This window comes from Scyliorhinus canicula, chromosome 13 (genome assembly GCF_902713615.1).
Source record: "Scyliorhinus canicula chromosome 13, sScyCan1.1, whole genome shotgun sequence".
Lineage (NCBI taxonomy): Eukaryota > Metazoa > Chordata > Chondrichthyes > Carcharhiniformes > Scyliorhinidae > Scyliorhinus > Scyliorhinus canicula.
The window spans coordinates 48,101,328-48,126,637 of NC_052158.1; the positions used below are offsets into that span (position 1 = coordinate 48,101,328).

Here is a 25,310-nt window from a genome sequence, read left to right on the forward strand (position 1 = left end):
GTCCAATCCACCTAGTATGCACAGAGCACCTGGAGGAAACCCACGTAGACACGGGAAGAATGTGCAAACTCCACACAGTCACCCGAGGTCTCACACCTAAATGGTTTCTCTCCAGTGTGGATCAGCTGGTTCTTTAGATCATTGGTCGACGGGGTGAAAACTTTGTCACACCCAACGAGTTTCTCCTCTGTGAATCCTCTGGTATGCCAGGAGGCTCGAAGACTTCACAAAAGCTTAATCACAAACCTCACACTTGGGGCGGGGGGGGGGGGCTATTCTACAGCCTATGCAAAGCGATTTATAACACATCTGACACGTGAATGGTTTCTCCAGTGTGATGTGTGTTTGTGGTTGCTGAGGTTCAATGATGACAAGAATGACTTCTCACGCATGTCACAGGTGAATGGTTTCTCCCATGTACGTGCGTTTATGATTGTGGAGGTTCAATGATGACAAGAATGATTCATGATACGTCACGTCTGAATCTTTTGTCCCGTGTGGGTGCGGTTGTGGAGATCCGATGATGACGAGAATGATTACTCACATGTCACAGCTGAATGTTTTGTCCCGTGTGTACGTTTGTGTGCACGGAGATGCCCTGACACTGAAAATAATTTGTCACAGACCTCACAAATGAATGGTTTCTCTCCTGTGTGGCTCCTCTGATGGACCAGGAGGTTCGAGGACCTTGAGAATGATTTGTCACACACCTCACATTTGTATGGTTTCTCCCCAGTGTGAATGCGTTTGTGTCTGCGGAGATCCGCTGATAATGAGAATGATTTGTGGCACACCTCACACCTGAATGGTTTCTCGCCTGTGTGAGTGCGCTGGTGTTTCCGGAGGGTGCATGACCATGGGAATGATATATCACACACCTCACAAGTGAATGGTTTCTCCCCTGTGTGAATACGTTGGTGTACACGGAGATCGGATGACGTTGAGAATGATTTCTTACACACTTCGCATGTGAATGGTTTCTCCCCTGTGTGAATGCGTAGATGCCGAAGGAGGTCCGATGATGTTGAGAATGATTTGTCACATACCTCACATGTGAAGGGTTTCTCACCTGTGTGAATGCGTAGGTGTCTACGGAGATCTGAGGATGATGAGAATGGTTTGTCACACACTTTGCACATGAAGGGTTTCTCCCCTGTGTGAATGCGTTGATGATTATGAAGATTCGATGCTGACAAGAATGGTTTCTTACACATATCACACGTGAATGGTTTCTCTCCTGTGTGAGTGCGTTGGTGTGTATGGAGGCTCGATGACTGAGAGAATGATTTGTTGCACACGTCACAAGTGAATGGCTTCACCCCAGTGTGAATTTGCCAGTGCTTCACCAGGGTAGATAATTGTGCAAAACCTTTGTTACAGACCTCACATCCAAATGGCTTCTCCCCAGTATGAATTCGCCGGTGAATCACCAAGGCTGATAATTGTGTAAAGCCCTTGTTACACACCTCACATTTGAATGGTTTTTCCCCAGTGTGACTGCGTCGGTGAGCCTCCAATGTCGATGGATATGTAAAAGCTCGATCACACACCTCACACTTCAATAGTTTCTTTGCCATGTACTGTCTTTATCCTACAAGTGGGACAGCAGATGCACCTTGTGTTTTAGGGGATCTTATGTGCCTGTGGATCACTCCTCACACGTGACCAGACTCTCATCTGTAGGAACAGGTCAGTGGCTCAAGAAGGTCAATGAACAATTGAAGCTCTCACCACATATCGAGTCCACTCACACTTCTTCCCAGCCTCACCCTAACCGATCACCCACAGCCGAACCTTCGGAAAGGTTGGTTCTGATGGAAGGTTCGACACGACTGATCAATTTCAGATCTGATGATATGTCAAAGCTCCCCCGACCCAACTGATTGCCAGACGATGGTTTCACTGCCCAACTTTCTCATGTTGAGCAATGTTGCAAAGAGACTGAAAGTCTTCCCACAGTTGTGCAGTTGCTCCTTGGGTGATGGTCAGGATCTATCTGCGGTGTCTATCCTTTCTGTGTTCTCTGGTGTAGTATGGTGCAAACCTTCTGTAAAACAGGAAAAGGAAACATGATTTCCTCAAACTCCTCTCCTCCTTTGCTAAAAGGACGAATTCCTCAGTTAGAGACTATTCCACAGTAAGTGTCAATCTGCTATTCCCCTGTGTGGGGAATCAGATACAAGTCCTTTCTTTTTCCTCACTTGACTGCCACACACCCTCTGTTTCCATCAGGAACACTGGATAGGGACCAGAAGACAACGTAGCTACTTTCTTTCCTCCGTCCAAACCCCATCTTCCTAGGCGCCACGAGGATGACGGAAAAGACAGACAGTGCAAGACTGGCTAACAATTCACTATGAGCTTGAGTCAGGCTGGAAAAGGGAGAGTATATGTTTCATATAAAAACACTCAGGGGAAATGTTAATTCAATGGAGATTTTTTAAAGTTCTGCACTTGTTGTCCCAAATTATTTGAGGAAAATACACTGGGCAGAAAGTTCATGGAACCTAAGGAAAATATTGCTTCAATAGAACTGATTTTTAAAATATAATTCATGGGATGTGATCACTTGGGACAGGGGCAGTATTTGTTGCCAATCCCGAATTGCCCTTGAACAGGGTTGCTTGCTGGGCCGTTTCAGACACGTGAGTCAGCCACATTGTTGAGGATCTAGATTCTAGAATCACATGCAGGCCATCCCAAAAGGACACCAATGAACCAGGAGGGTATTTTTCTCAACGACAATCGACAATAGTTTCACAGTAATTACTTGACTTTTAATTCTTGATAATTTATGGAATTCCGCCTTCTGCCCAGATTATTAACCTGGGTCTCTGGATTATTGGTCTGGTGAAAATACCACTACCCACTGCCTCCCCAGGTTCCAGTTTATCCTGTGAAATTAGTTACACTGCACTCACTCAGACTGCACATCCCAAATTCAACTCTCCGACACAACATTGGGCAAAGCTATTAAATCTAAGTCCAGGCTTTTGGGAAAGGCCAAGGTCTTCAGGTAAAATCTTTAAAGACATTAAAAGACATTTTAATAAATGTCTCTGCCCCTCCCAGATAATTACACCTCACCTTCTTATGACCCATCAACAAAACTCAGTCTGTAAATCAGAAGGGAAATGCTCCCAATAAACACACTCAATATCCAACACACAGCCAATCAAACTGCTCAGCACAAAGCACCGAGTAAACAGGTCTCTGAGCTGGATCTTCTCACACAGCATAAGGGGCATTTCCACAGCTGATTGCCCACAGGATAGTCAGACTGCCTGAACATCAGTGTGGATATTGTGCAATGTAATGATTGTAAATTCTGCTCCTTCACTCACCATCTCCTGACTTGGTTTTGAGTCCCTACAGGAAGCGAAGCAGCTGTTGTAAAGGAAGAGGAGAGAATGGGCAGAGTGGGTGGGCTCTCTGATTGACGTCTCTCACAGACAATCCAAATATTTCTGCAGTAACAGGAGTTTCCTGAAGTTTGGGAAACTGACCGGGGAAACGGAGGTGACTTTGATCAGCAGATCAGGTGGGGCTTTAAACTTGTCAATGTCCCATCTGAATAAAACCTCACTTATTGCAGCTGCTGTCTCAGTTCCCCTGGTAAATATTTGACTGAGATTTCTACTGTGGGAATAGCATTCTTCATCCTCGGAGGGTTTCAAACTGACAACATCAGTGTGGGATGTGCATCTTCAGATGTGTTTGACAGCAGATCAGAAGAGGAAGACCCACAGCATCCAAGGTAGCGGTTATGGCAGTGGTAGGAAACACGCAGCTAAATGCGCTTACTATGGGACTTTGTTCCCATTTAGTTGAATCGAATCTTGAAAGCCATTGATGGAAAGATTAGAAGGATGTTGAGGAGTAACGTCTTTCACCCAGAGGGTGGTGTGGGTTAACTCACTGTCTGAAAGGGTGAAAGAGGCAGAACCCGTCATCACATTTTAAAAACATTGGGATATGAACTTGATGGAATAAATTTTCCTCATTTAAAATGAGGATGGAATAATGTTAATTACTTACACACAAAAAGCAAATCCTGATCCTGTCAGCTCATTACTGGAATGTTTGGAATTGATCCAATCTGGTTCTGGATGCAAAGAAAGGACTGGCCCTCAACCGCCCCTGTCTTGTACAGCCCCAGTGGCCTAATGGATAAGGCAGGGATTGTGGGTTCAAATCCCATCTGAATTGGAGTAAAGTTTGTTGCAGAAACAAATGTTTAAACTCCTTCTCCAGACATTGTCACATTCTGTGACTGTCGGGGAAATTTCTGTTTAACTTCTCAACCAATCTGAGCAGTTCCTGTTCAGCCCCCTTCTCACTCTGTCTGGCTTTCCACTGACACAAACCAATGCAATGTTTCTCCCGAGCTGGGAACTATTCCAACACTCAGGGAACAATGTCACCTCCACTTTCCAGGCAAATACTGTCCTTTAACTCCTGTCTTCAGTTGACCCAACACCCCAAACACAGACAGTACTTTGAAATGTCAACTGATAATATGTAATATTAGATTGACAGATTTATATTCGGAAGGAACAAGGAACCAAATGGGGTGGATGGGGTAATATACAATCAGACACTATCTAATTATCTGGTGGAACAGGCTACAGAGACTGATGGCCTCCTCCTGTTGCTGTAAATGTTTACAACAACGTAACACCATTGTTCGACGATAGACAATCCCTTCCTTGTCCCTTCCCTATTCAGCCTGTTCTCTGGGTTGTAACTGAATGAAAACCTGTGATTGGATTGCAGACAATTAGTTATTGTCACCAAAATTAAGCCAAGAGTTTGACAAGCTCCATTTAATCAAAGTGAAGATTCTTTAACTGGACTGGGTAAAGCCTCCCCCTCACACTCTACATCCCAGTCAGATCAGACATCACAATCGTTTTTTTAACAAGCTCAGTTTGAGGCAGGAGACGGCACAAGAAGTTTGAGTGAAACAAAGGGAACTGCACTGACTGTGACGATGGAAATATCACTCGCTCGCTGACACTCAGAAGTTTATTTCTGTGGAAGGTTTATTTCAAGCGGTCATTCAAACTTCAGAATCGGAGGTCAGACGATGAGGACTGGGAGATGAGAAATGTCTTCACTGAAAGGGTTGTGAATCTTTGGAATTCTCCCACTCAGGTAGCTGTGGATGTTCAGTCACTGAATAGATTCAAGACCGAATTTGATAGATTTTTGGGGAGTTGAACTGGGGGAGGTAGTGGCCAAATGTCATTTGAGAGTATCTTTAAGAAATAGGTACTTCAGAAATGTACCTTTAAGAAATGGCTGTTTATCAGTGATGTCAGAGTGTGGGTGGAGCTGGGCTGTCTGTCAGCTTTTTACTTTTGCTTCAGACTGTTTTCTACAGGGTGTGTTTTAGTTTCGTTTTCAGTGTTGGAACTGAAGCCAGACCAAGCAGGTGTACTGCTGTTTTCACATTTTGTCAGGTAATGTTAACTGCAATGTTTTTGCCAAATCTAACAGTTTGCTTTTAGTCTCTGTCCGTAAGGTACTGCGTGTGACCTTCTCCACCCGCAAAAACTTCAGAGCCTCAAAAGACTATCTCTTGATCATTTGGTGAATTCAGAATTATAAATGTTCTCAGTAGTGAATGTAAACCTAATGTGCTTCTGTTAAAAGGTGTTTCTTTTGTCTTCTGGATGTTGTTTGGGAAGTTATTAAGGATTACTTAGTGTTGTTTTCTTTGGGGGTTGTATTTGAATTGATGGTTGCTAAGATGTTCACTGTATGTTTTAATAAGGTTAACTTGATTTCATAGATTAAACATTGTTTTGCTTTAAAAAATTCTTTTCTATTTCTACTGTACCACTCTTGTAGAGTGGGCTGTGTGCTCCCCATACCACAGGCAAAGTGCCTGTAACCAATCGCCAGGATAAAGAGGCAGCCACTATCCTCTCAGCTGTTGACACACCTAGACCCTTCAAGACCACTTGCCCTCACATGCAAAGCCTCCCCGTATGGCATAGAGCAGTGTTGGCCCAATGGTGGCATGAACATCTGATAGCATATTCATGCAGGACCCAGCCGATGCAGACCACTGCAACGCCCAAATAGAGAAAGAAGGATTAGTCATGAAAAACGGGGTGAAAAAATTCCATGTATGTCTTCGGGTGCCATTTAAAAAATTATAACATTGGAATCAACGACGATATCGAGAGAGTGGTAAAACAGAACTTGGCATGCCAGCAACACTAGAACCTCCCTCCATCGACTTTGCTCCACCCCTGGGAATGGCCAGGGCACCCCAGGGTGCACTTGCATGCCGACTTTGCTGGGTTGTTCATGGGGTCGATGCTTCTGGTCTAGTGGACACCTTGAAATGGCTGGACGTACACCCCAGTACTATCTCGAGATTACTGTGGATAAATTACATTAATCGCTCAGCACCCACGGGATACCAGAGACACTTGGCACATACAATGGGATCCCGTTCACCAATTATGAATTCCAGACATACATACATGCCAGTGGGGTAAAGCACATCTGGACTGCTCTGTACCATCCGTCCTTGAATAGTTTGGTGGAGTAGGCAGTTCAAACATTGAAGCAGGGCATGAAGAAGCAGAGTACTGGCTCCCTTGAAACAAAGCTGGTGCGGTTCCTGCACCACTATTGGCTGCATATCATGACCGGCATAGTGCCGGCAGAGTTACTGATGGGCCAAAAAGTCCAGACCCCCGATTATAACATTCTCGATGCCTTGGCGGAAAAGTAGAGATGAAACAGGACCTCCGAAAGAAATACCACGACCACCAAACCTCAGATAGAGGTTTCAAACCAGGGAACGCAGTGCGTGTCCACAATTCCGGAGATGGCGCACTGTGGGTCCCTGGAGTTGTGAAGGAGAAAAAGGAGCAGGTTTTGTACAAAGTCTGAAGCTGAGGGAAGACCGTTCAGAAGCACATGAACCACCTCAGGGGCAGGAATCCACCTCGGAGAAAACCATGCCAGACATGTAAATGTGTCCGCCACCCCTCGTACCGTCCGAAAGTCAGGAGGCCATCATGGATCAGAATCTGGGCCAGCGGTACGACGACAACACAGACATGGACATGGATGCATCAGCGTTTTCAGAGGCCGCTGCAACTGGAGTCGAGCCCCCAGCAGTGACTCTCCAGCATTGCTCTCGTAAAAGACAATCGCTGACCTGATATCTGTTCCCCAAACTGGCCAACCACTGGCAAATCAGCAGCTAAGTTTCTGTGTGCAAATTAACTGCTCGGTGACTGCACTTAGAAATGAATTTCATTGGCCGTAAATTGTTCTCCAATGCCTTGTGTTCATGAACATGGATATATAAATTCAAGCCTTTCTCTCTGAGGGAAACATTGGGCAGGATTCTCCGGTACCCCAGCAGTTTGCTGTTCGGTGATGGTGGGATTCTATCCTCCCGCTGCTTGCCAATGGGATTTCACATTGAAACCACCCCTCATTGCCGGAAAACCCACGAGTGTGGGTGCGCTGCCGGGTAATGTGAATTGCAACAAGCAGAGAATTCCGGCCATTATGTTTCCTGTGAACTGGGAATTCTAAACGCATTGATGGAGAAAGTATACCAGCTACAGTGACATTGACCAATATATTGTGTCCAGGACTCTTACTGGTGGCTCCTGAGTGTTTCAGTGAATAGGAACACACCATGCTGACAAAACAGGTAGATGGGGTTCAGCTAAAAAATGAATTAATAATAATGTTTATTTGTGTCACTTCCATTAACGCTGCAATTAAGTTACTATCAAAATCCCCTAGTCGCCACACTCCGGCACCTATTCACCTACACTGAGGGAGAATTCAGAATATCCAATTCATCAAACAAGCACGTCTTTCGGGCACGCAGAGGAAACCCATTTATTATGAGTTATAAATCTGTGCAGAAGATTGCAGCAGATAAACAACACAATATTCATATTACATCAACTTTGAACCAACTAAAATAACAATACATTTTAAAATGACCCAAGATCTTTTCCAGAACATGAAATGAATCTTGGAAGAGTGTAAGGTGAAGATATTGCGCCGTTATTACACTGAGCTATGATGGGCTGAGGGAACTCAGGTCTCTAGAGACTCAACCCCACTCCCTCACCATACTCATAATTGTAGTTCTCCCAGACAGGAGAGTACAAACATTACCCATGGTATTAGTCAAATGCTCATTACCTGAAGAGGATCTGTCTATAATTCACATCACCAACTAAAGCAGGGTCCGATTCTCCACAATACCCACTCCTGAGAGTTGGCTAACTTCACTAACACTCACTCATAACAGGGGAAACTCTCGGAATGTCACAGACAGAAGTTTCTTTGAAATCACTGTGCATTAGTCTGGCTCCCAATTCTGATGGTCAGAAATGACACCGAAAGTTAGTGCCACAGGATGGAGCTCGTTTCCATCATACAAATCCACCAATGACGACAGAGATCCACTGATCATGTGGGTCCATAGACCAATCAGTTTCGATTCATGGAAGACAATCTTCACCCAAGTGAGTTGGACAGCATTTTCGAATTTCCATCTCTGCTCTTTGACCCTTCTAGTTGATCTCCCTGTTTCTCAAATCCAAAGAGTAAATATTTGAGTGTATCTGGTAATCACAGGTTTAACCATCCATCAGCAGATCTGATTGGAACACAACAAGCACTAGTGGCCTTGCTGTCCTCTGTGAAAACTGCTTAATACCCAGGACCATCCTGAAGAGAAAAGATTATCCACAACTTCTCCTCCCAAAACTAAGTGTGTCCTTGTGGATGTTCTGTGCTGTTGAGAACTACAGGCCCGTGAGCCTTACGTCAGTGGTAGAGAAATTACTGGAGAGAATTCCTCGAGACAGGATCTACTCCCATTTGGAAGCAAGTGGTCGTATTAGCGAGTTTTGTGAAGGGAGGTGTAGCCATCTGAGATGGCCACCTGCAAAGGACCATGGGAATTATGGCCAAAACAGGAGTCAGACAGATACAGAGCTTCTATGTATTTGAAACACAGGTAGTTAGACCTGATCGAAACCCCACCTTGTTTGCATTCTAATGGCCCATTTTCCCAGAACAATAGGACTACAATCAAGAAACCGATACAGCCACAGACTGATTGGCACCACTTCCTTTACTGAGAGAGCAACCGCCAATGCCAATGACTGCTAAGGACCCGTCCAGCCACCAAGGCACCCACCCCTTTATTGGCCTTAATCGAAGGTAGTGATCGAAGCCTGTCGAATTATTGGGTCCAAGATTAAGGACTGCCCCAAAGAGCGTGAACCCCGAGAGGGATAAAAAGAGAAACAGCCATGCGTTCGGTCTCTTTTGGATCCGTACTGTGTCAGCCTCTTTTGGATCTGTCCTGTGCCAGCCCAACTGTAGCAGGAACAGCCAGCCAAGTTCAAGACCAATGATTGCTACCTGACGGGTGAGCCCAGGAGAGACAGAGCCACTTCTTCAAACCAGCCACGTGAGATCAAGATAAAGGCCTTATCAATCTCCACAGCTCCGGTCGCCCTGAAGTTAAGGATAGTTTATTGTAGCTGATAGGTGTCGTTTAACTTGTAGTATATTGTGTTTTCATGTCGGAGTAACCCTTGTGTGTAAATAAACCATCTTTAAACTTGAACTGACTAACTGGTTGTGTGGTCATTTGGCCGATATACAGGAAACCCTTGTGGTTCAGTAAGAGAAATAGAAACACGCACAGTATTGGTGATGCTGTTGGGATATAACATCATATTGGCGACTTTAAAGAGCAACATTATTCGCAACTTTTGACGGGACTCGATTTAGAAGTGATTTTGTCACTCCGAGAGAACCCACAAAACTTTGAAATCCAATTGCATGAAAGAGAAAGAACCACAAGTGCAAGCCCCATATCGACCAAATCACCGAATATCGGAAGTGTGTACTAACCTGCATGCGTACGAACAGGGATATAAGGTAAACTCGTTGGATTGTGTCAAAACTATCGAGGGAATTGTGAACGCAAAGTAGCTTAGGCCATACCCGCAGTTCAAATCGCCACTTTATCCCCCTGGCCCAAATTCAATAGAAAACAGAGATTAGAGGTAGGAAACAAGATATTAGAAGCAATGGGCAAAAAAGCGATGGAACGTTTAATGAACCCACAGGAACCCAAGGTCGCAGCGACCAACAGAGCAGAGCAATGCCCCATATGGGAGGAAGAGTTGAGGAAGTATTTGAAGAGGAAAGGATTTTTTTGGTCCAATTTTTGTGCAAGTGATCAGTCAGGTCCAGGAGGAATAGGACAAACTTGGTGGGACAATCTAAGTGAGGTCTACGAGAAAAATGTAGGAAAGGTCCGAAAGCCGATGGCAATAGTGTCCTGTTTGGCACAGTTGCGAGGCACAGAGGAGGTCGTGAAGACGCTCCGCAGGCAGTTAGTTGAGAAAGACAAGAAGAATGAGGCAAACAATAATGAAAGCGAAAAGATTATTAAGCAACTCCGGGAACAGTTAGCAGCTAAAGGTAAGGAGATGGCTGATGTGAAACGTGCACACCAATCTTGTTTAGTTCACCTTAGCAGCTTTCAGATCCAATACGATAAAGCCTACCAAGATACACAGCGCGCAGTCCTGGTACGAGAAGAGACAGAACAGCAGGTAGCCCAGTTAAGTAGTCAATGCGTGGATTTAAAAGCAGTTTTGCGAGCGCTCCACAGCTCCACTACAGAGCAGAGACAGAGCATAGTGGACCATGCGAAATGCAGACAACAGATAGACAAATTACAGTCACTGTTTTCAGTGCAGAATGGATTTAGATATACCTTTGGACAAAATTTAGATGAGGAAGGTGCCCCCGATTGGCAAGAATTAAATGAAAGCGCCCAGAGATATGTAGAGGATAGAGGAAATCAGAAACGAGCCCCCCATGCCCCAAAAAGGAAAGCACCCGCACCACCGACTGCACAGGCAGCACACACCCCACTCACAATTCGACCCCCATGAATCCGGTCACCACACAGCGCAAGTCATCAGATCAGGGTGAGCCTGATTTTGTTTATACCACCCCACTATCCATAACCCAGTTGAGAGAGGCTTGCACCAAAATTGTTCCATTCCAGCCCACCACAGCTTCTTTGAGGAAGTGCGGCAACAAAAAGTTATGTACGGTCTAGACAAAAGAGAGAAAGCCAAACTCATAGTTATGAGCCTTCGCCAGTCCGTAAGATCAGCTTTGCCTGAACCTCAAAATGTAGCAGGAGGAACCCTACAGGAGGAAATGAAAACGGTCATTTTAGACACAATCGGGTATAACAAAGCAGATCCAGTTGAGGGTTTGAACCATTGTAGGCAAAAGAAGGGACAGCATCCAACCGCATTTGCTGGTCACCTTTGGAGTCATTTTATGGCAGTCTACGGACAATTGAACCACGCACACCTAAGTGAGGACGACACCACTAAATGGTCCCGCACCTTAGTCTCGCATGCCACAGAAGCAGGTCAAAAGGTTTGTGTGAATTACGACCCTGCAGACCACACACATAATGAAGTTTGGGTTTTAAAGAAACTCTCCAGAGCATGGGAACAATCCCTACACAGACTGGCAGATCAGGAACAGATAGAAACAAATATGCACCCAGTCAGGACTAACCAGGACCCAGCATGGGTAAACGAGGGTAGACATGGGAACCAGCACCCCAGAGCACAGGCATCACGAGGTTGCTACAGTTGTGGACACATGGGACATTATGCCCACGATTGCCGACAAAACCCTCCAAACCAGCAACCATCAAACCCACCATCTTGGAACAATGTTAGGCCCATAGACAGTGTTAGTGCCTGTTCAGACAATTCAGCGGTCAACACCACAGATTGACAGTGTTCGGACTTACTCTGGGACAAATCAGGCAGACCTTTGGCTAGGTCCCAAAAGACGTGATTGAACCTTCAAGTTTTAAGAATTAAAGTTTTAATCGTTATTGTCAATGTGAGCACTGTAGTGATTCTATGGTAGCGATTCTATGATTGTTGGATAGTGGGTGCCTGGAACTCGCTGCCGTTGGAGGTGGTGGAAGCAGGAACAATAGTGACATTTGATTGTTGGACTCCCCAACTTGCCTCGTACATCTCCTCTAAACCTTGCCCCTCACACCTTAAACCTATGCCCGGTAGTAATTGACCCCTCTACCCTGGGAAAAAGTCTCTGATTATCCACTCTGTCTATGCCCCTCATCATTTTGTAGATCTAAATTTAAATGACATTTAAGGGGCATCTTGACAAATACATGAATAGGATGGGAATAGAGGGATACGGACCCAGGAAGTGTAGAAGATTTTAGTTTAGACGGGCAGCATGGTCGGCACAGGCTTGAAAGGCCGAAGGGCCTGTTCCAGTGCTGTACTTTTATTTGTTCTTTGTTCTCTAACTCCTTCCTCCAGCTCCGGGCTTTCTCCGCATTCGCCACCCAGTAATAGTGCAACAGATTCGGAAAAGCCAAGCCTTCCCTACTGCCGCCCTCTTGGAAGCATCACCTTCCTTATCCTCCCCACACAAACAACGAGATCAGTCTGTCCACTCCTCGAAAAAATGTCTTTGGCAAAAAGCCCGATAGACACTGGACCAGAAACAGAAACCGTGGCAAAATAACTTACACCCCCAAGTACCTAAAATGAGGTGTCGCCACCCTAAATGGGAACACTTCCACTCTAGCCCCTCCACCCGAAGGAGACACAACAAAATACTCACTCTTCCCTAAATTCAACTTATACCTCGGAATTTTCCCAGCAATTCCATTATGTCGCTCACCGAAGAGCCCGGGTCCGTCATACACAGCAGTAGGTTATCTGCGTACAGAGACACCCTATGCTCCAACCTTCCTCACTATCCCGCTCCATAAGCCGAAAGCCCTCAGCCCAATCGCCTAGGACTTAAGCGGTAATGCGAACAAGAGGGGAGACATGTGACACCTCTGTCTCGTTCTCCGGAATAGCGGGAAGAATTCGACTGCATCTCATTCATCTGCACACAAACCGTCGGATCCTTCTATAGTAATTTAACACAGACACAAACTTAGGCCCAATCCAAAACTTCTCCAGTACACAATAGATATCTCTAGATATAGATAGAGGACACCCGTCCTTCACCGCCAGCTCCATTGCCAGTATCTTCGCATCCACATTCAGTGGAGAAATCGGCCCATAAGACCAGCACTCAACTAGGTCCTTATCATTTTCCAGGAACAATGTAATAAATGCCTGCCTCATAGTTTCAGGTAGCCCCACCTTTTGCCAACGCATCCTCAAACATTTTCACCATCAGCGTTGCCAGCTTGTCCTTAAACCTTTTATAAAACTCTACAGGGAACCTTTCCGGCCCTTACGTGGCTGCATCTTCCCTGTCGCTACCTTCCCTTCCTCCAGCCCTAATGCCTCCTCTAACCCAGCCCTATCCACCTCTCCCACCTCTGTCCACACCAGGCCCTCCAAAAACTCCCTCATCCTCAACTCATCCTCCGGCGGCTCCAACTTGTATAACCCCCTATAAAAATCTTCAAACACCCTGTTCACCTGCTCCGGAGCCACCACCACCCCTCCTGTCCCATTCTGAATCCGTACCACTGCTGCCTGCCAAATGAGCTGGCCAAACAGCAACAGACTGGCCTTCTCACCATACTCATACACAACCCCCTCCGTGCTCGCCTCAACTGCCAAGCCACCATCCCCATAGATATGCAGTCAAAATTCACCTGCATCTTCTTCCTCCTCACCAATAGCCCCGGCTCCAGATCCTTCGCATACCTTCTGACCACTTCCAAAATCTTTTTTCCTTTTTTTAAATAAATTTAGAGTACCCAATTCATTTTTTCCAATTAAGGGCAATTTAGCGTGTTCAATCCACCTAGCCTGCACATCTTTGGGTTGTGGGAGCGAAACCCACGCAAACAGTGGGAGAATGTGCAAACTCCACATGGACAGTAACCCAGAGCCAGGATCGAACCTGGGACCTCAGTGCCATGAGGCAGCAATGCTATTCACTGCGCCACCATGCTGCCCTTGCCTCCAAAGTTTCCTCTATCAGCCCTGGCCGTTTCCTCTGCACATCCCTATCCCTTTGCCTTAAATGTGATGACCTCCACCTTCACTACCGCCTTCAATGCCTCCCAAACCACCGACACAAGACCCTATTTCGATTAAACTCCACTATCCTCATCTTGATGCAAAAGTTTGAGTCTGCCAACACAGCGTTTCACAGTGACGTCATTGAGTGTTAATGTAAAGATTATTGTTTTTATTACATTCAGCCTCCACACCGGCCTCTGTGCTGGTCCTTTCTCCAGGACCACATCCACCCAGTGGCGCATGATCCAATATCACGATCACCGACTATTCCGCCTTCTTTACCCCCGCCAGCAACACCTTCCCTACCACAAAAAAGTTGATCCTTATGTACATCTTGTGAATCGGGCAGAAAAACAAATGCTTCTTGTCCCATGGGTGCAGAAATATCCACGAATCCACCCCTCCCATCTGCTTCATAAACAACCCCCCCCAACACCTTTGCCCCCGCCAAGTGGGCCAACGAGCGCAGCCGAGACCTATCTGTCTTCAGGTCAAGCACCATATCCCATCCCCTCCCATTATCAGCTGGTGAGTGTCCAGATCCAGTATGGCTGCTAACATCCTCATCACAAACTCAGAATCATCCCAGTTAGGGGCATACACATAGACCAACCCCACCAACCTCCCCATCACTATCACGTACCTGCCCCTTAATCCACAACCACCTTCTCCATTTGGTACCTCACCCGCTTACCCACCAATATAGCCACTCCTGCGCCCTACTCTGGAAGCCAGAACGGAACACCTGGCTCACCAGCCCATCCTCAGTCTCATCTGGTCCTTTACCCTCATGTGGACCTCCTGTAATAGCACCACATCTGTTTTCAGGCCCTTCAGATGCGATAAAACTCGCCCTCTCTTCACCGGTCCACCTAACCTCGTTCCATGGCACCATTCTGATCAGGGGTCTCTCAACCAACCCCCACCCGAACCCCTCCTCTTCCTACTTGCCATGACCATCCTTCCAGCCCCCGCCTATTAAGCAGGACCCAATCCCGGCCCTAGTCACTGCTGCCTCTCCTTACCCCCCTCCTTCCCAGCAAGCTCGCCGCCACTTTCTCTTGAAAACACCAGTGTCGGGCCCATCCTTCTGCAATTCATACATCCCGGTCCCATCGAAACCTGCCCATAAAGGTACCAACAGCCCCTGCCCTTGCTCACCTCGCTTCTGTTCACTAGCCAACATTGTGTATGCTAGCGCAATGGTCCCTGCAAGTGCGTCCGCCCCACATCAAAAACAAAACTCCACCAACCACAATGACCCCCTTCACACCTCCAATCACCGTTATATAAAAAAAACAAAGTTATCCATGACACCCATACAAGAAATAAACACAACACAAAAAAAGAAAGCAAAAACTCAGCCAAAAAGCTTCAAAAGTCCAAGCTCAGTCCAATACCAGGCCTTCTGCCTTCACAAACATCTCCACCACCATCCCAAAATAATAGTATCTTCCGTTGTGCGAAACCCTAAGCTTCGCTGGGTAGACCATACCAGACCACATGTGTGCTTATACAATGCCACCTTAGGCCGCTCGCCTCCTTACCAGCTCTGTCAACATGTCCTTGTGTATACATATACCCTTGTCTTCCCACTCCACCCTGTGTCTCTGCTTCGCCCTCCTCAGTACTCTCTCCGTCACCTAAAAATTATATAAACAGCCGATCACCGCTCTCAATCATCCTCAGTTTCGGCCGGAGCAATCGGTGGGCCCTGTGCAATCCATGCTGGAAGTGCTCCTCTCCCTCCCCCATCAGCTTTGCCATCATATCGGTAAAGTGTTCAGTCGGCTTCTGGCCCTCCACCCATTCAGACACACCCACGATCCTCAGGTTATGCCTTTGCGACATGTTCACCAGGTCTTCTACCTTGACTCTCAGCCCTCTGTTGATCTCTGCCACCCTCCACAGCTCCTCATCAACCAAGGTGAAATGGTCACTATGCCGTGACAAGGCCACCTCCAACCCTTTCATTTCCCCCCCCTGTTCCTCCCCCCGTAATATTGTCAAAGTTCTCACCAATTCCTCTCTCACCGGCGCAAGGGTCTCTCCCACCCACACCTTAAGCAAGGCCATCATCACCATCTGATGCTTTTCTAAATGCCTTGAGAACCTCTTTTTGAACACCCCAGTCATCACCTACATCTTCTGCACCGTGATGTGCTCTCTCCTGCCATCTTTTCTCCTGCTTCCATAAGACCATAAGATATAGGAGCAGAATTAGGCCACTTGGCCCATCGAGTCTGCTCCGCCATTCAATCATGGCTGATATTTTCTCATCCCCATTCTCCTGCCTTCTGCCCATAACCCCTAATCTTCTTATTAGTCAGCCCTCACCACAGTTGACGGCGGATTTTGCTCGCTGCCTTCTCCCTTGGATTCTTCTTGCCGGTTTTTGACATTCTGTCAACCCCCAAACCTTCTCAGAGCTCCTCACGAACAAATCTTCACCAAAAACTGGGCTAAAAAAGCCATTAATGACAGCTCCAGCAGGAGCCACCTACACGCCACAACCAGAAGCCCCATATTTTATTATTATTCTTATTCATAAAATTAATTGTGTTTAACTTTACAAACCTGGTAATTGTAGTTATTGGGAAGCTAAGGGCCAAAGACCGCAGGTGTTTTCTAAGAGTTATTTATTAATTTCAATTGTGTTGCGATTCTGGGTCAAGTGGGGCTGGAATTAATTGCGCACTAGCACAGGGAGTCATAACAGTGAAGAAATTACCCTGTAGATGTTTACACACTGCATTGAAGTCAATCAGGTCACAATGTATCATCCTTAAATAAACTGCTTTAATTGGTCACACACAATTTTGAAAATCGTTTGCTTTAGTAAAACTCATTGACAAATATGCAACAACCACAAATGTATAAGTTGTCGCCAAGAGTTTAATGTAGTTTGTGTTGATTTTATCAATGTAATCCAGCCGATATTGGCCATATCAGGAATTTTAACTGTAAGTTACATCAAGCATGAATTGATCTTTCACAATCTTTAACACTGGTTTATTAACCATCATCCGGGAACCTGGTACCAACCACAGAATAATGAGAGGAAATTTTTAATGCCAATTACTGAAAGAGAAAGATAGTATAGCAGGGGGGAAAGTAAATGGCAGAAGGCAGCTTGGAGGAGAGAGAGAAGATTATAATAATAATAATCATCACTTATTGTCACAAGTAGGCTTCAATGAAGTTACTGTGAAAAGCCCCTTAAGATTAAGGAGGAAGGTGAACTCGGAAAGAGGACGAGGAGTAAAGAAGTTTGAAAGTGAACCTGGATAGGAACGGGGGAAAGTAAATTACTCCCTCTCTCCTGTACATGTGCTGATCCCACCATTGCACTTCTGATATGCCATCAATTAAGACGGAGAATGCAGAGTGAATTAACTATGGCTTTAATTGACTTACAACAGAGCTGGCAGCGTGCCCCAGAATGAGGCAGTGTGAGAGGTCGCAGCTTATATACCCAGGCCCTAGGGGGAAGAGCCACAGGCAGAGCCAAAACCGTATAACGTGTAATCTAGTAGCAATACTGTACAACACGTACTACTGTGGCAGCACAATACAACACAGTGGTTTCACCACGTTCACCCCATTTAAAAAAAAGTCCGGCGGGGGTGAAGTGAACAAGTTGCGTCAGAGATTGAGTCTGACGGAGGCTTTGATTGTCCACTGTGACCGCCTCAGTTCCGGCTGTGGTGTGGGTATCGAAGTCGGCTGAAGCGTTGAGACCTGCGTGTCCGTGAGCCAGACAGCTTCTGTGTTCTCAGGTGGGTGGGCAGCAACGGGGGAAGGGGGTATAGGGTCGGGTCGAGTAGCAGTGGAGAGGGGAGGAATAGAGTCGGTAGTGCCGGTGACTGTCGCTGGGGAGCCTGCGGGTACCAAATCCCAAAGGGAGACTGTGTCCTCCCGCCCGTCATGGTGAGCCACGTGGGCGTACTGGGGATCCGTATGGAGGAGAAGGACCCGCTTGACCAGACGATCCGACTTATGAGTCCTCACATGTCATTGGAGGAGGACGGGCCCTGGAACCGTCAGCCAGATCGGGAGCGAGATCCCTGAGGTGGACCTTCTGGGGAAGGCAAACATCCTCTTGTGGGGGGTCACATTAGTAGCGGTGCAGAGAAGCGACTGGAGCGCATTGGGAAGGACCTCCTGTCAGCAAGAGACTCGGAGACCTCTAGACCACAGGGCAAGAAGGACGGCTTTCCAGACCGTCGCGTTCTCCCTCTCCACCTGTCCGTTCCCCCGGGGATTGGAGCTGGTAGTCCTGCTTGAGGCGATGCCCTTGCTAAGCAGGAACTGACGCAGCTCATCATTCATGAAGGAGGAACCCTGATCACTCTGGATGTAAGTAGGGAAACTGAACAAGGTAAAGACACTGCTCAGGGCCTTGATGACTGTGCCAGATGCCATGTCTGGGCATGGGATGGCGAAAGGGAAAGATGAGTACTCGTCCAGGATGTTGAGGAGGTACATGTTACGGTCAGTGGAGGGGAGGGGCCCTTTGAAATCAATGCTGAGGCGTTCAAAGGGGCGTGAGGCCTTTACCAGGCGTTGTTTGGCTGGCCGATAGAAGTGCGGTTTGCACTCCGCGCAGACCTGGCAGTCCTTGGTCATGGTCCTGACCTCCTCGATGGAGTTAGGGAAGGTTGCAGGCCTTGATATAATGGAAAAGCCAGGTCACCCCCCGGATGACAGAGGTCATTGTGGAGGGCCCGCAGTTGGTCTACTTGTGCGCTGGCACAAGTATCGCGGGAAAAGGCATCTGGGGACTCATTAAGCTTCCCAGGACGATACTGAATATCATAGTTATAGGTGGAGAGTTCGATCCTCCACCTCAATATCTTATCGTTCTTGATCTTGCCCCGCTGTGTGTCACTGAACATGATGGCAACCGACCGTTGGTCAGTGAGGAGAGTGAATCGCCTGCCGGCCAGGTAATGCCTTCAATATCGCACAGCTTCTACGATGGCTTTGGCTTCATTTTCAACTGAGGAGTGTCGAATTTCGGAAGCCTGGAGGGTACGGGAGAAGAAAGCCATGGGCCTCTACCTGGAACGGGATGGATTCATCCACAGCATGCATCGTGGCTTTGGCAATATCCGCCTTGATACGGTCGTAGGCCAGGCGAGCCTCAGCCGTCAGGGGAAAAACGGTGGATTTGATGAGTGGGCGGGCCTAGTACGAAAAGAACCCCAGGCATCTCTTCAGGGTCTTGGGGCAGTTGGGGGGTGGGGGGAGAGTTGCAGGAAGGGGCGCATGCGGTCGGGGTCGGGCCCTAGGACTCCATTTTCCATGACGTAGCCAAGGGTGGCTAGTCGGGTTGTGTGGAAAACGCATTTCTCCTTATATGTCAGATTAAGGAACTGGGCAGCGTGGAGGAATTTCTTGAGGTTAGCGTCGTGGTCCTGCTGATCATGGCCGCAGATGGTGACATTATTTAGATACGGGAATGTGGCCTGCAGCCTGTACTGGTCAACCATTCGGTCCGTCACTCACTGGAAGACCAAGACCCCATTAGTGACGCCGAAGGGAACCCGGAGAAAGTGGTAGAAGCCAGCTGCCTCCAAGGCAGTGTAAAGGTGGTCCTCCGGGCGGATAGGGAGCTGATGGTACGCGGACTTCAGGTCCACGGTGGAGAAGACCCGGTACTGCGCAATCTGATTGACCATGTCAGATATGCGTGGGAGGGGGTACGCATCGAGCTGCGTGTAACGGTTGATGGTCTGACTGTAGTCGATGACCATCCGATGCTTCTCCCCAGTCTTGACGACCACCACTTGAGCTCTCCAGGGGCAGTTACTGGCCTCTATGATCCCTTCCCGCAGGAGCCGCTGAACCTCCGACCTGATGAAGGTCATGTCCTGAGCACTGTTGTCTGCTCTTAGTGGCGACGGGCTTCCAGTCTGGGGTGAGGTTGGCGAAGAGCGAGGGAGGGCAGCACAGTGGTTTCACCAGAACTTCATCACTTCCTTGGATGTTGTGAATCTTCCTCTTCTGATCTGCTGTCAAACACATCCAAGGCTACACATCCCACACTGATGGTGTCAGTTTGAAACCCTCCGAGGATGAAGAATGCTATTCCCACACTAGAAATCTCTGTCAAACGTTTACCAGGGGAACTGAGACAGCAGCTGCAATAAGTGAGGTTTTATTCAGATGGGACAATGACAAGTTTAAATTCCCACCTGAGCTGCTGCTCAAAGTCGCTCCGTTTCCCCGGTCAGTTTCCCAAACTTCAGGAAACTCCTGTTACTGCAGAAATATTTGGATTGTCTGTGAGAGACGTCAATCAGAGAGCCCACCCACTCTGCCCATTCTCTCCTCTTCCTCTACCACAGCTGCTTCACTTCCTGTAGGGACTCAAAACCAAGTCAGGAAATGGTGAGTGAAGGAGCAGAATTTACAATCATTACATTGCACAATATCCACACTAATGTTCAGGCAGTCTGACTATCCTGTGGGCAATCAGCTGTGGAAATGCCCCTTATGCTGTGTGAGAAGATCCAGCTCACAGACCTGTTTACTCGGTGCTTTGTGCTGAGCTGTTTGATTGGCTGTGTGTTGGATATTGAGGGTGTTTATTGGAAGCATTTCCCTTCTGATTTACAGACTGAGTTTTGTTGATGGGTCATTGCTGAATATGAGATGGTGAGGTGGAATTATCTGGGAGGGACAGAGACACATTTATTCAAATGTATTTTACTGTCTTCTTTAAAGATTTTACCTGGAGGCCTCAGCCTTTCCCAGAAGCCTGGGCTTGGATTTGATAGTTTTGCCCAGTGCTGTGTCTGAGAGCTGAATTTGGGATGTGCAGTCTGAGTGAGTGCAGTGTATCTTAATTTCCCAGGATAAACCAGAACCCTTCAATCAGCGACACTGAAGCAATATTTTCCTTGGCCTCCAACACTTCCTGCCCAATGTGTTTTCTTCAAAATAATTTGGGAAACAAGAGGAGAAATCTCAAGATCTCCATTGAATTAACATTTCTCCTGAGTTTTTATATTAACCGATATTGGAAGGGTAAAACTGGTCTTTGCCAGCACAACACAAGCCCATAGTAAACGGATTTCCTGTTTATACTCCACTTGAGTGTCATAATATACACACAGGTATATGATGGTGCACAGACAGGCAGTGATGGACACACAGGATGACCAGTGAACACACAGAACACAGCAGCCAATCACCAGACAGGACACAGCCACTATAAAGCCAGAGGGCACTAGTTTTCCCGCTCTCTTGGGATCCAGCATCTGAGACAGTCAGAGCCTGTGAGCAGCAACTAGAACACACACCATGTGGTAGTAAGATAGTCTGGTCAGGTCAGCCCTCAGGTCTCCAGTCAAGTCAGCATAGTATCAACCCACAGTTAAAAGCGAGTTGCATTTCTTCAAGTGTTGGAAGCCTGTCTCTCTCACAACTGCAGTAAACACAGTCCTCGCAGACCCAACTTACCCAACACATCACTGATTATTGTTTCCATTGCTCTCACTGCCTGGGAAGATGGGAACTGGGTGGAGGACAGAAAGTAGCCACATTGTCTGGTGCTGTTCACAGTGCCCCTGCTGGAAACAGGGTGTGTGACAGTCAATTGAGGGAAAAGTGTATCTGATCCCCAGACAGAGGAATAGCATACTGACACTCACTGTGGAACTAACTGAGGAGTCAGCCTGTTCAGCAATGGGGGGAGGGAGTTGGCGGAAATCATATTTCATTTTCCTGTTTTACAGAAGGATTGCACCGTACTATACCAGAGAATACAGAGAGGATAAACACCACAGAAACACCATCACCCAAGGAACAAATGCACAACTGTGAGAAGACAGCCAGTCTCTTCACAGCATTGCTCAATACAGAGAAGGTTGGATAGTGAAACCATCATCTGGTAATCGGTTAGGTCGGAGAGCTTTGACATATCATCCGATCTGAAACTGGTCAGTGGTGTGGAATCTTCCATTAGAACCAACATTTCTGAAGATTCAGTTGCGGTTAATCGATCAGGGTGAGGATGGGAAGAAGTGAGTGGTGAGAGCTTCAATCATTGACCAAGTCTCATGAAACAATGACTCATTCCTACAGTTGAGAGGCTGTTCAAGAGTGAGGTGTGTGAGGACGGCTCCACGGTCTCAGTTGTACCAGCTGTAACCACAGGGACAGCCACATGGATGAGAAACTGTTCAAGTGTGCGTTTTGTGACAAATCATTCACATCCTCATCCCACTTTCGGAACCACCAATTCACTCACACTGGAGAGAAACCGTTTACGTGTGAGGTTTGCAACAAATCATTCTCAGTGTCATCGCGTCTCCACAGACACAAACGCATTCACACCGGGGAGAAGCCATTCCGCTGTGATGTGTGTGAGAAAGCTTTCACACAGTTATCGAACCTCCAGGTCCATCAGAGAGTCCACACAGGGGAGAAACCCTTCAAGTGTGAGTTTTGTGATAAAGCTTTCTCAACATCTACAGATTTCTTGATACACCAGAGCATTCACACAGGGGAGAATCCCTTCAGGTGTGAGTTGTGTGACCGAGCCTTCACACGTTCATCGGCACTAGTGCAACACCGACGCATTCACACTGGTGAGAAACCATTCACCTGTGAAGTGTGTAAGAAATCATTCTCCCAGTCATCAATCCTCCGTGAACACCAACGCATTCACACTGGGGAGAAACCATTCACCTGTGAAGTGTGCAAGAAATCATTCTCCCAGTCATCGAACCTCCGTGAACACCAGCGCATTCACACTGGGGAGAAACCGTTCACCTGTGAAGTGTGTAAGAAATCATTCTCCCATTCATCGAACCTTCATGAACACCAACGCATTCACACTGGGGAGAAACCATTCACCTGTGAAGTATGTAAGAAATCATTCTCCCAGTCATCGAACCTCCGTGTCCACCAACGCATTCACACTGGGGAGAAAGCATTGAAGTGTAAGGTAAGGTAAAGTCTCCATAGTCCCAGATGACTGTAGGCTGCTTTCCCCTTTGATGGGGAGAGCTGACTGATGGTGATTTAAACTGAGGATTACCACATCTCAATCTCCCCTTGATGAGCAGCACTGGTTAGCACTGTTGCTTCACAGCTCCAGGGTCCCAGGTTCGATTCCCGGCTTGGATCACTGTGTGGAGTCAGAATGTTCTTCCAGTGTCTGCGTGGGTTTCCTCCCACAAATCCTGAAAGACGTGCTGTCAGGGAATTTGGAAATTTTGAATTCTCCCTCTGTGTACCCAAACAGACGGCAGAATGTGTTGACTAGGGGCTTTTCACAGTAACTTCATTGCAGTCTTAATGTAAGCCTACTTGTGACAATAAAGATTATTATTATGGGCCAAATGACTTAATTCTGCTCCTACGTCTTATGGAAGACAAGTGAGGTGTGTGACTGAGCCTCATACAGTCAGCAATGCTCACGAAACACTGACACATCCACACTGAGGAAAAGATGTTTCAGTGTGAAGTGTGACAAAGTATTCTCAGTTAACATGGATGAGGATTTCAACAGTTGATGGACTAAAGTGGGGGTAATGGACTAATGCGCACATCAACACATTCACACAGGAGATAAACCATTCATGTGCGAGGTGTATGACAAATCATTCTCAAATTATCAGACCTTCACAGACACATTCACACTGCGGCTCACCTGCCTCACTTACACTGAGAGTCATCTGTGCTGTTTACCTGCCAGTGCTCACACAAGGGAGCTGGCCTTCCAAAGCACTATCTGTCTCAGCAGTGTCTGTCTCCAACCTCTCCCACCATCTTTCCAATCGTTTCAAGACAGTCAATTTAATTTTTGATGTGGCGATGCCAGCGTTGGACTGGGGTGGGCACAGTAAGATGTCTTACAACACCAGGTTAAAGTCCAACAGGTTTTTTTTGAATCACTAGCTTTCGGAGCACTGCTCCTTCCTCAGGTAAGTGAAGAGTTGGGATCCAGAAACACATATATAGACAAAGTCAATGATGCAACATGATACTTTGAATACGAGTCTTTGCAGATAATTAAGTCTTTACAGGTCCAGGCGGATCGACTGGAGAGAGGGATAATCACAGGTTAAAGAGGTGTGAATTGTCTCAAGCCAGGACAGTTGGTAGGATTTTGCAAGCCCAGGCCAGATGGTAGGATTTTGCAAGCCCAGGCCAGATGGTGGGGGCGTGAATGTAATGAGACGTGAATCCACGGTTCCGGTTCAGGCCGTATTCATGTGTGCGGAACATGGCTATCAGTTTGTGCTCGGCGATTCTGTGTTGTCGCTTTTGGTACATTGGTGAGACCATGCAGACGCTGCGACAACTAATGAATGGACATCGCATGACAACCGCTAGACAGGAATGTTCCCTTCCAGTCGCGGAACACTTCAGCAGTCAAGGGCATTCAGTCTCTGATCTTCGGGTAAGCGTTCTCCAAGACGGCCTTCAGGACCTGGGAAGGCTTAATTACCTGCAAAGACTCACATTCAAAGTATCACCTTGCATCATTGAATTTATCTATATATGTGGTTGTGGAACCCACCTCTTCACTCACCTGAAGAAGGAGCTGCGCTCCGAAAGCTGGTGATTCAAAAGAAACCGGTTGGACTTTAACCTGGTGTTGTAAAATTTAATTTTTGACCAGATCGCCAAACATCACCAAAAGTAGACATCAGTTTGTATAGAAGCTGCTGCTTATGCACAAGTTTTCCTGGACAAGAGAGAAATATGTGAATATTAAATATATATATGTTAATTTTTGAAACGTGAAATCCTAGTTTTTGAGCTGAAAATACAGAAAGATCACATTATGTTTCTTTACTAATTTTATGAGGTTTTGTAAAATACAGTTATCTTGAAGATGGCTCTGACTTTGTCATAAGATTAATCCCTCAACCAGACGTTTTCCTGGGTGCAGACTGAAAACTGTCTCCAGCACTCGGAAAATGTGTCACAAGGCAGCACAGCAAAGTCTGGACAATGATTAATTTTTCATTTCTTCCTTTAGGCAAAGCTGGCCAATAGCGTCCAGGAGCGCTCGTTGACTGGAGAGCGGGTTCCATACAGCAAGGAACAGGAGGAGTTCACGAGGAAGCTGTTGGGCCTCTCCAACCCCACAATAACCAACGGTGGATCAGCTATGGGAATGAGTAAAGGTAATGTCAGCAGCTTGTGTGTTTAAACCATCAGTAGGAGAGTTAATTTATGCGACTA

General features: G+C 46.8%; 2 protein-coding genes across 3 annotated transcripts in view; one reads left to right on the forward strand and one right to left on the reverse strand.

Moving 5' to 3' along the window:
* Positions 1 to 20,484, reverse strand: LOC119976681 (zinc finger protein 271-like). Of its 2 annotated transcripts, none has more exons than XM_038817379.1 (2): positions 20,300 to 20,484; positions 1 to 2,047 (listed from the first exon to the last, which is right to left on the reverse strand). In XM_038817379.1, exon 2 carries the CDS (start codon positions 1,575 to 1,577, stop codon positions 537 to 539), a length of 1,041 nt encoding a protein of 346 aa, XP_038673307.1. In that variant the 5' UTR covers positions 1,578 to 2,047; positions 20,300 to 20,484; the 3' UTR covers positions 1 to 536. The 2 variants fall into 2 exon arrangements, with proteins under 2 accessions (XP_038673307.1, XP_038673306.1); XM_038817378.1 differs by lacking the exon at positions 20,300 to 20,484 and adding an exon at positions 3,345 to 3,390.
* LOC119976652 (zinc finger protein 2 homolog) overlaps positions 20,436 to 25,310 on the forward strand; it is a 7,811-nt gene continuing 2,936 nt past the window's right edge. Inside the window, exons 1-3 of the mRNA XM_038817312.1 lie at positions 20,436 to 20,495; positions 21,845 to 23,058; positions 25,105 to 25,252. Coding sequence (XP_038673240.1) covers positions 22,276 to 23,058; positions 25,105 to 25,252 — 931 coding nt within the window. The 5' untranslated portion in view covers positions 20,436 to 20,495; positions 21,845 to 22,275. The remainder of the gene's footprint in view (positions 20,496 to 21,844; positions 23,059 to 25,104; positions 25,253 to 25,310) is intronic.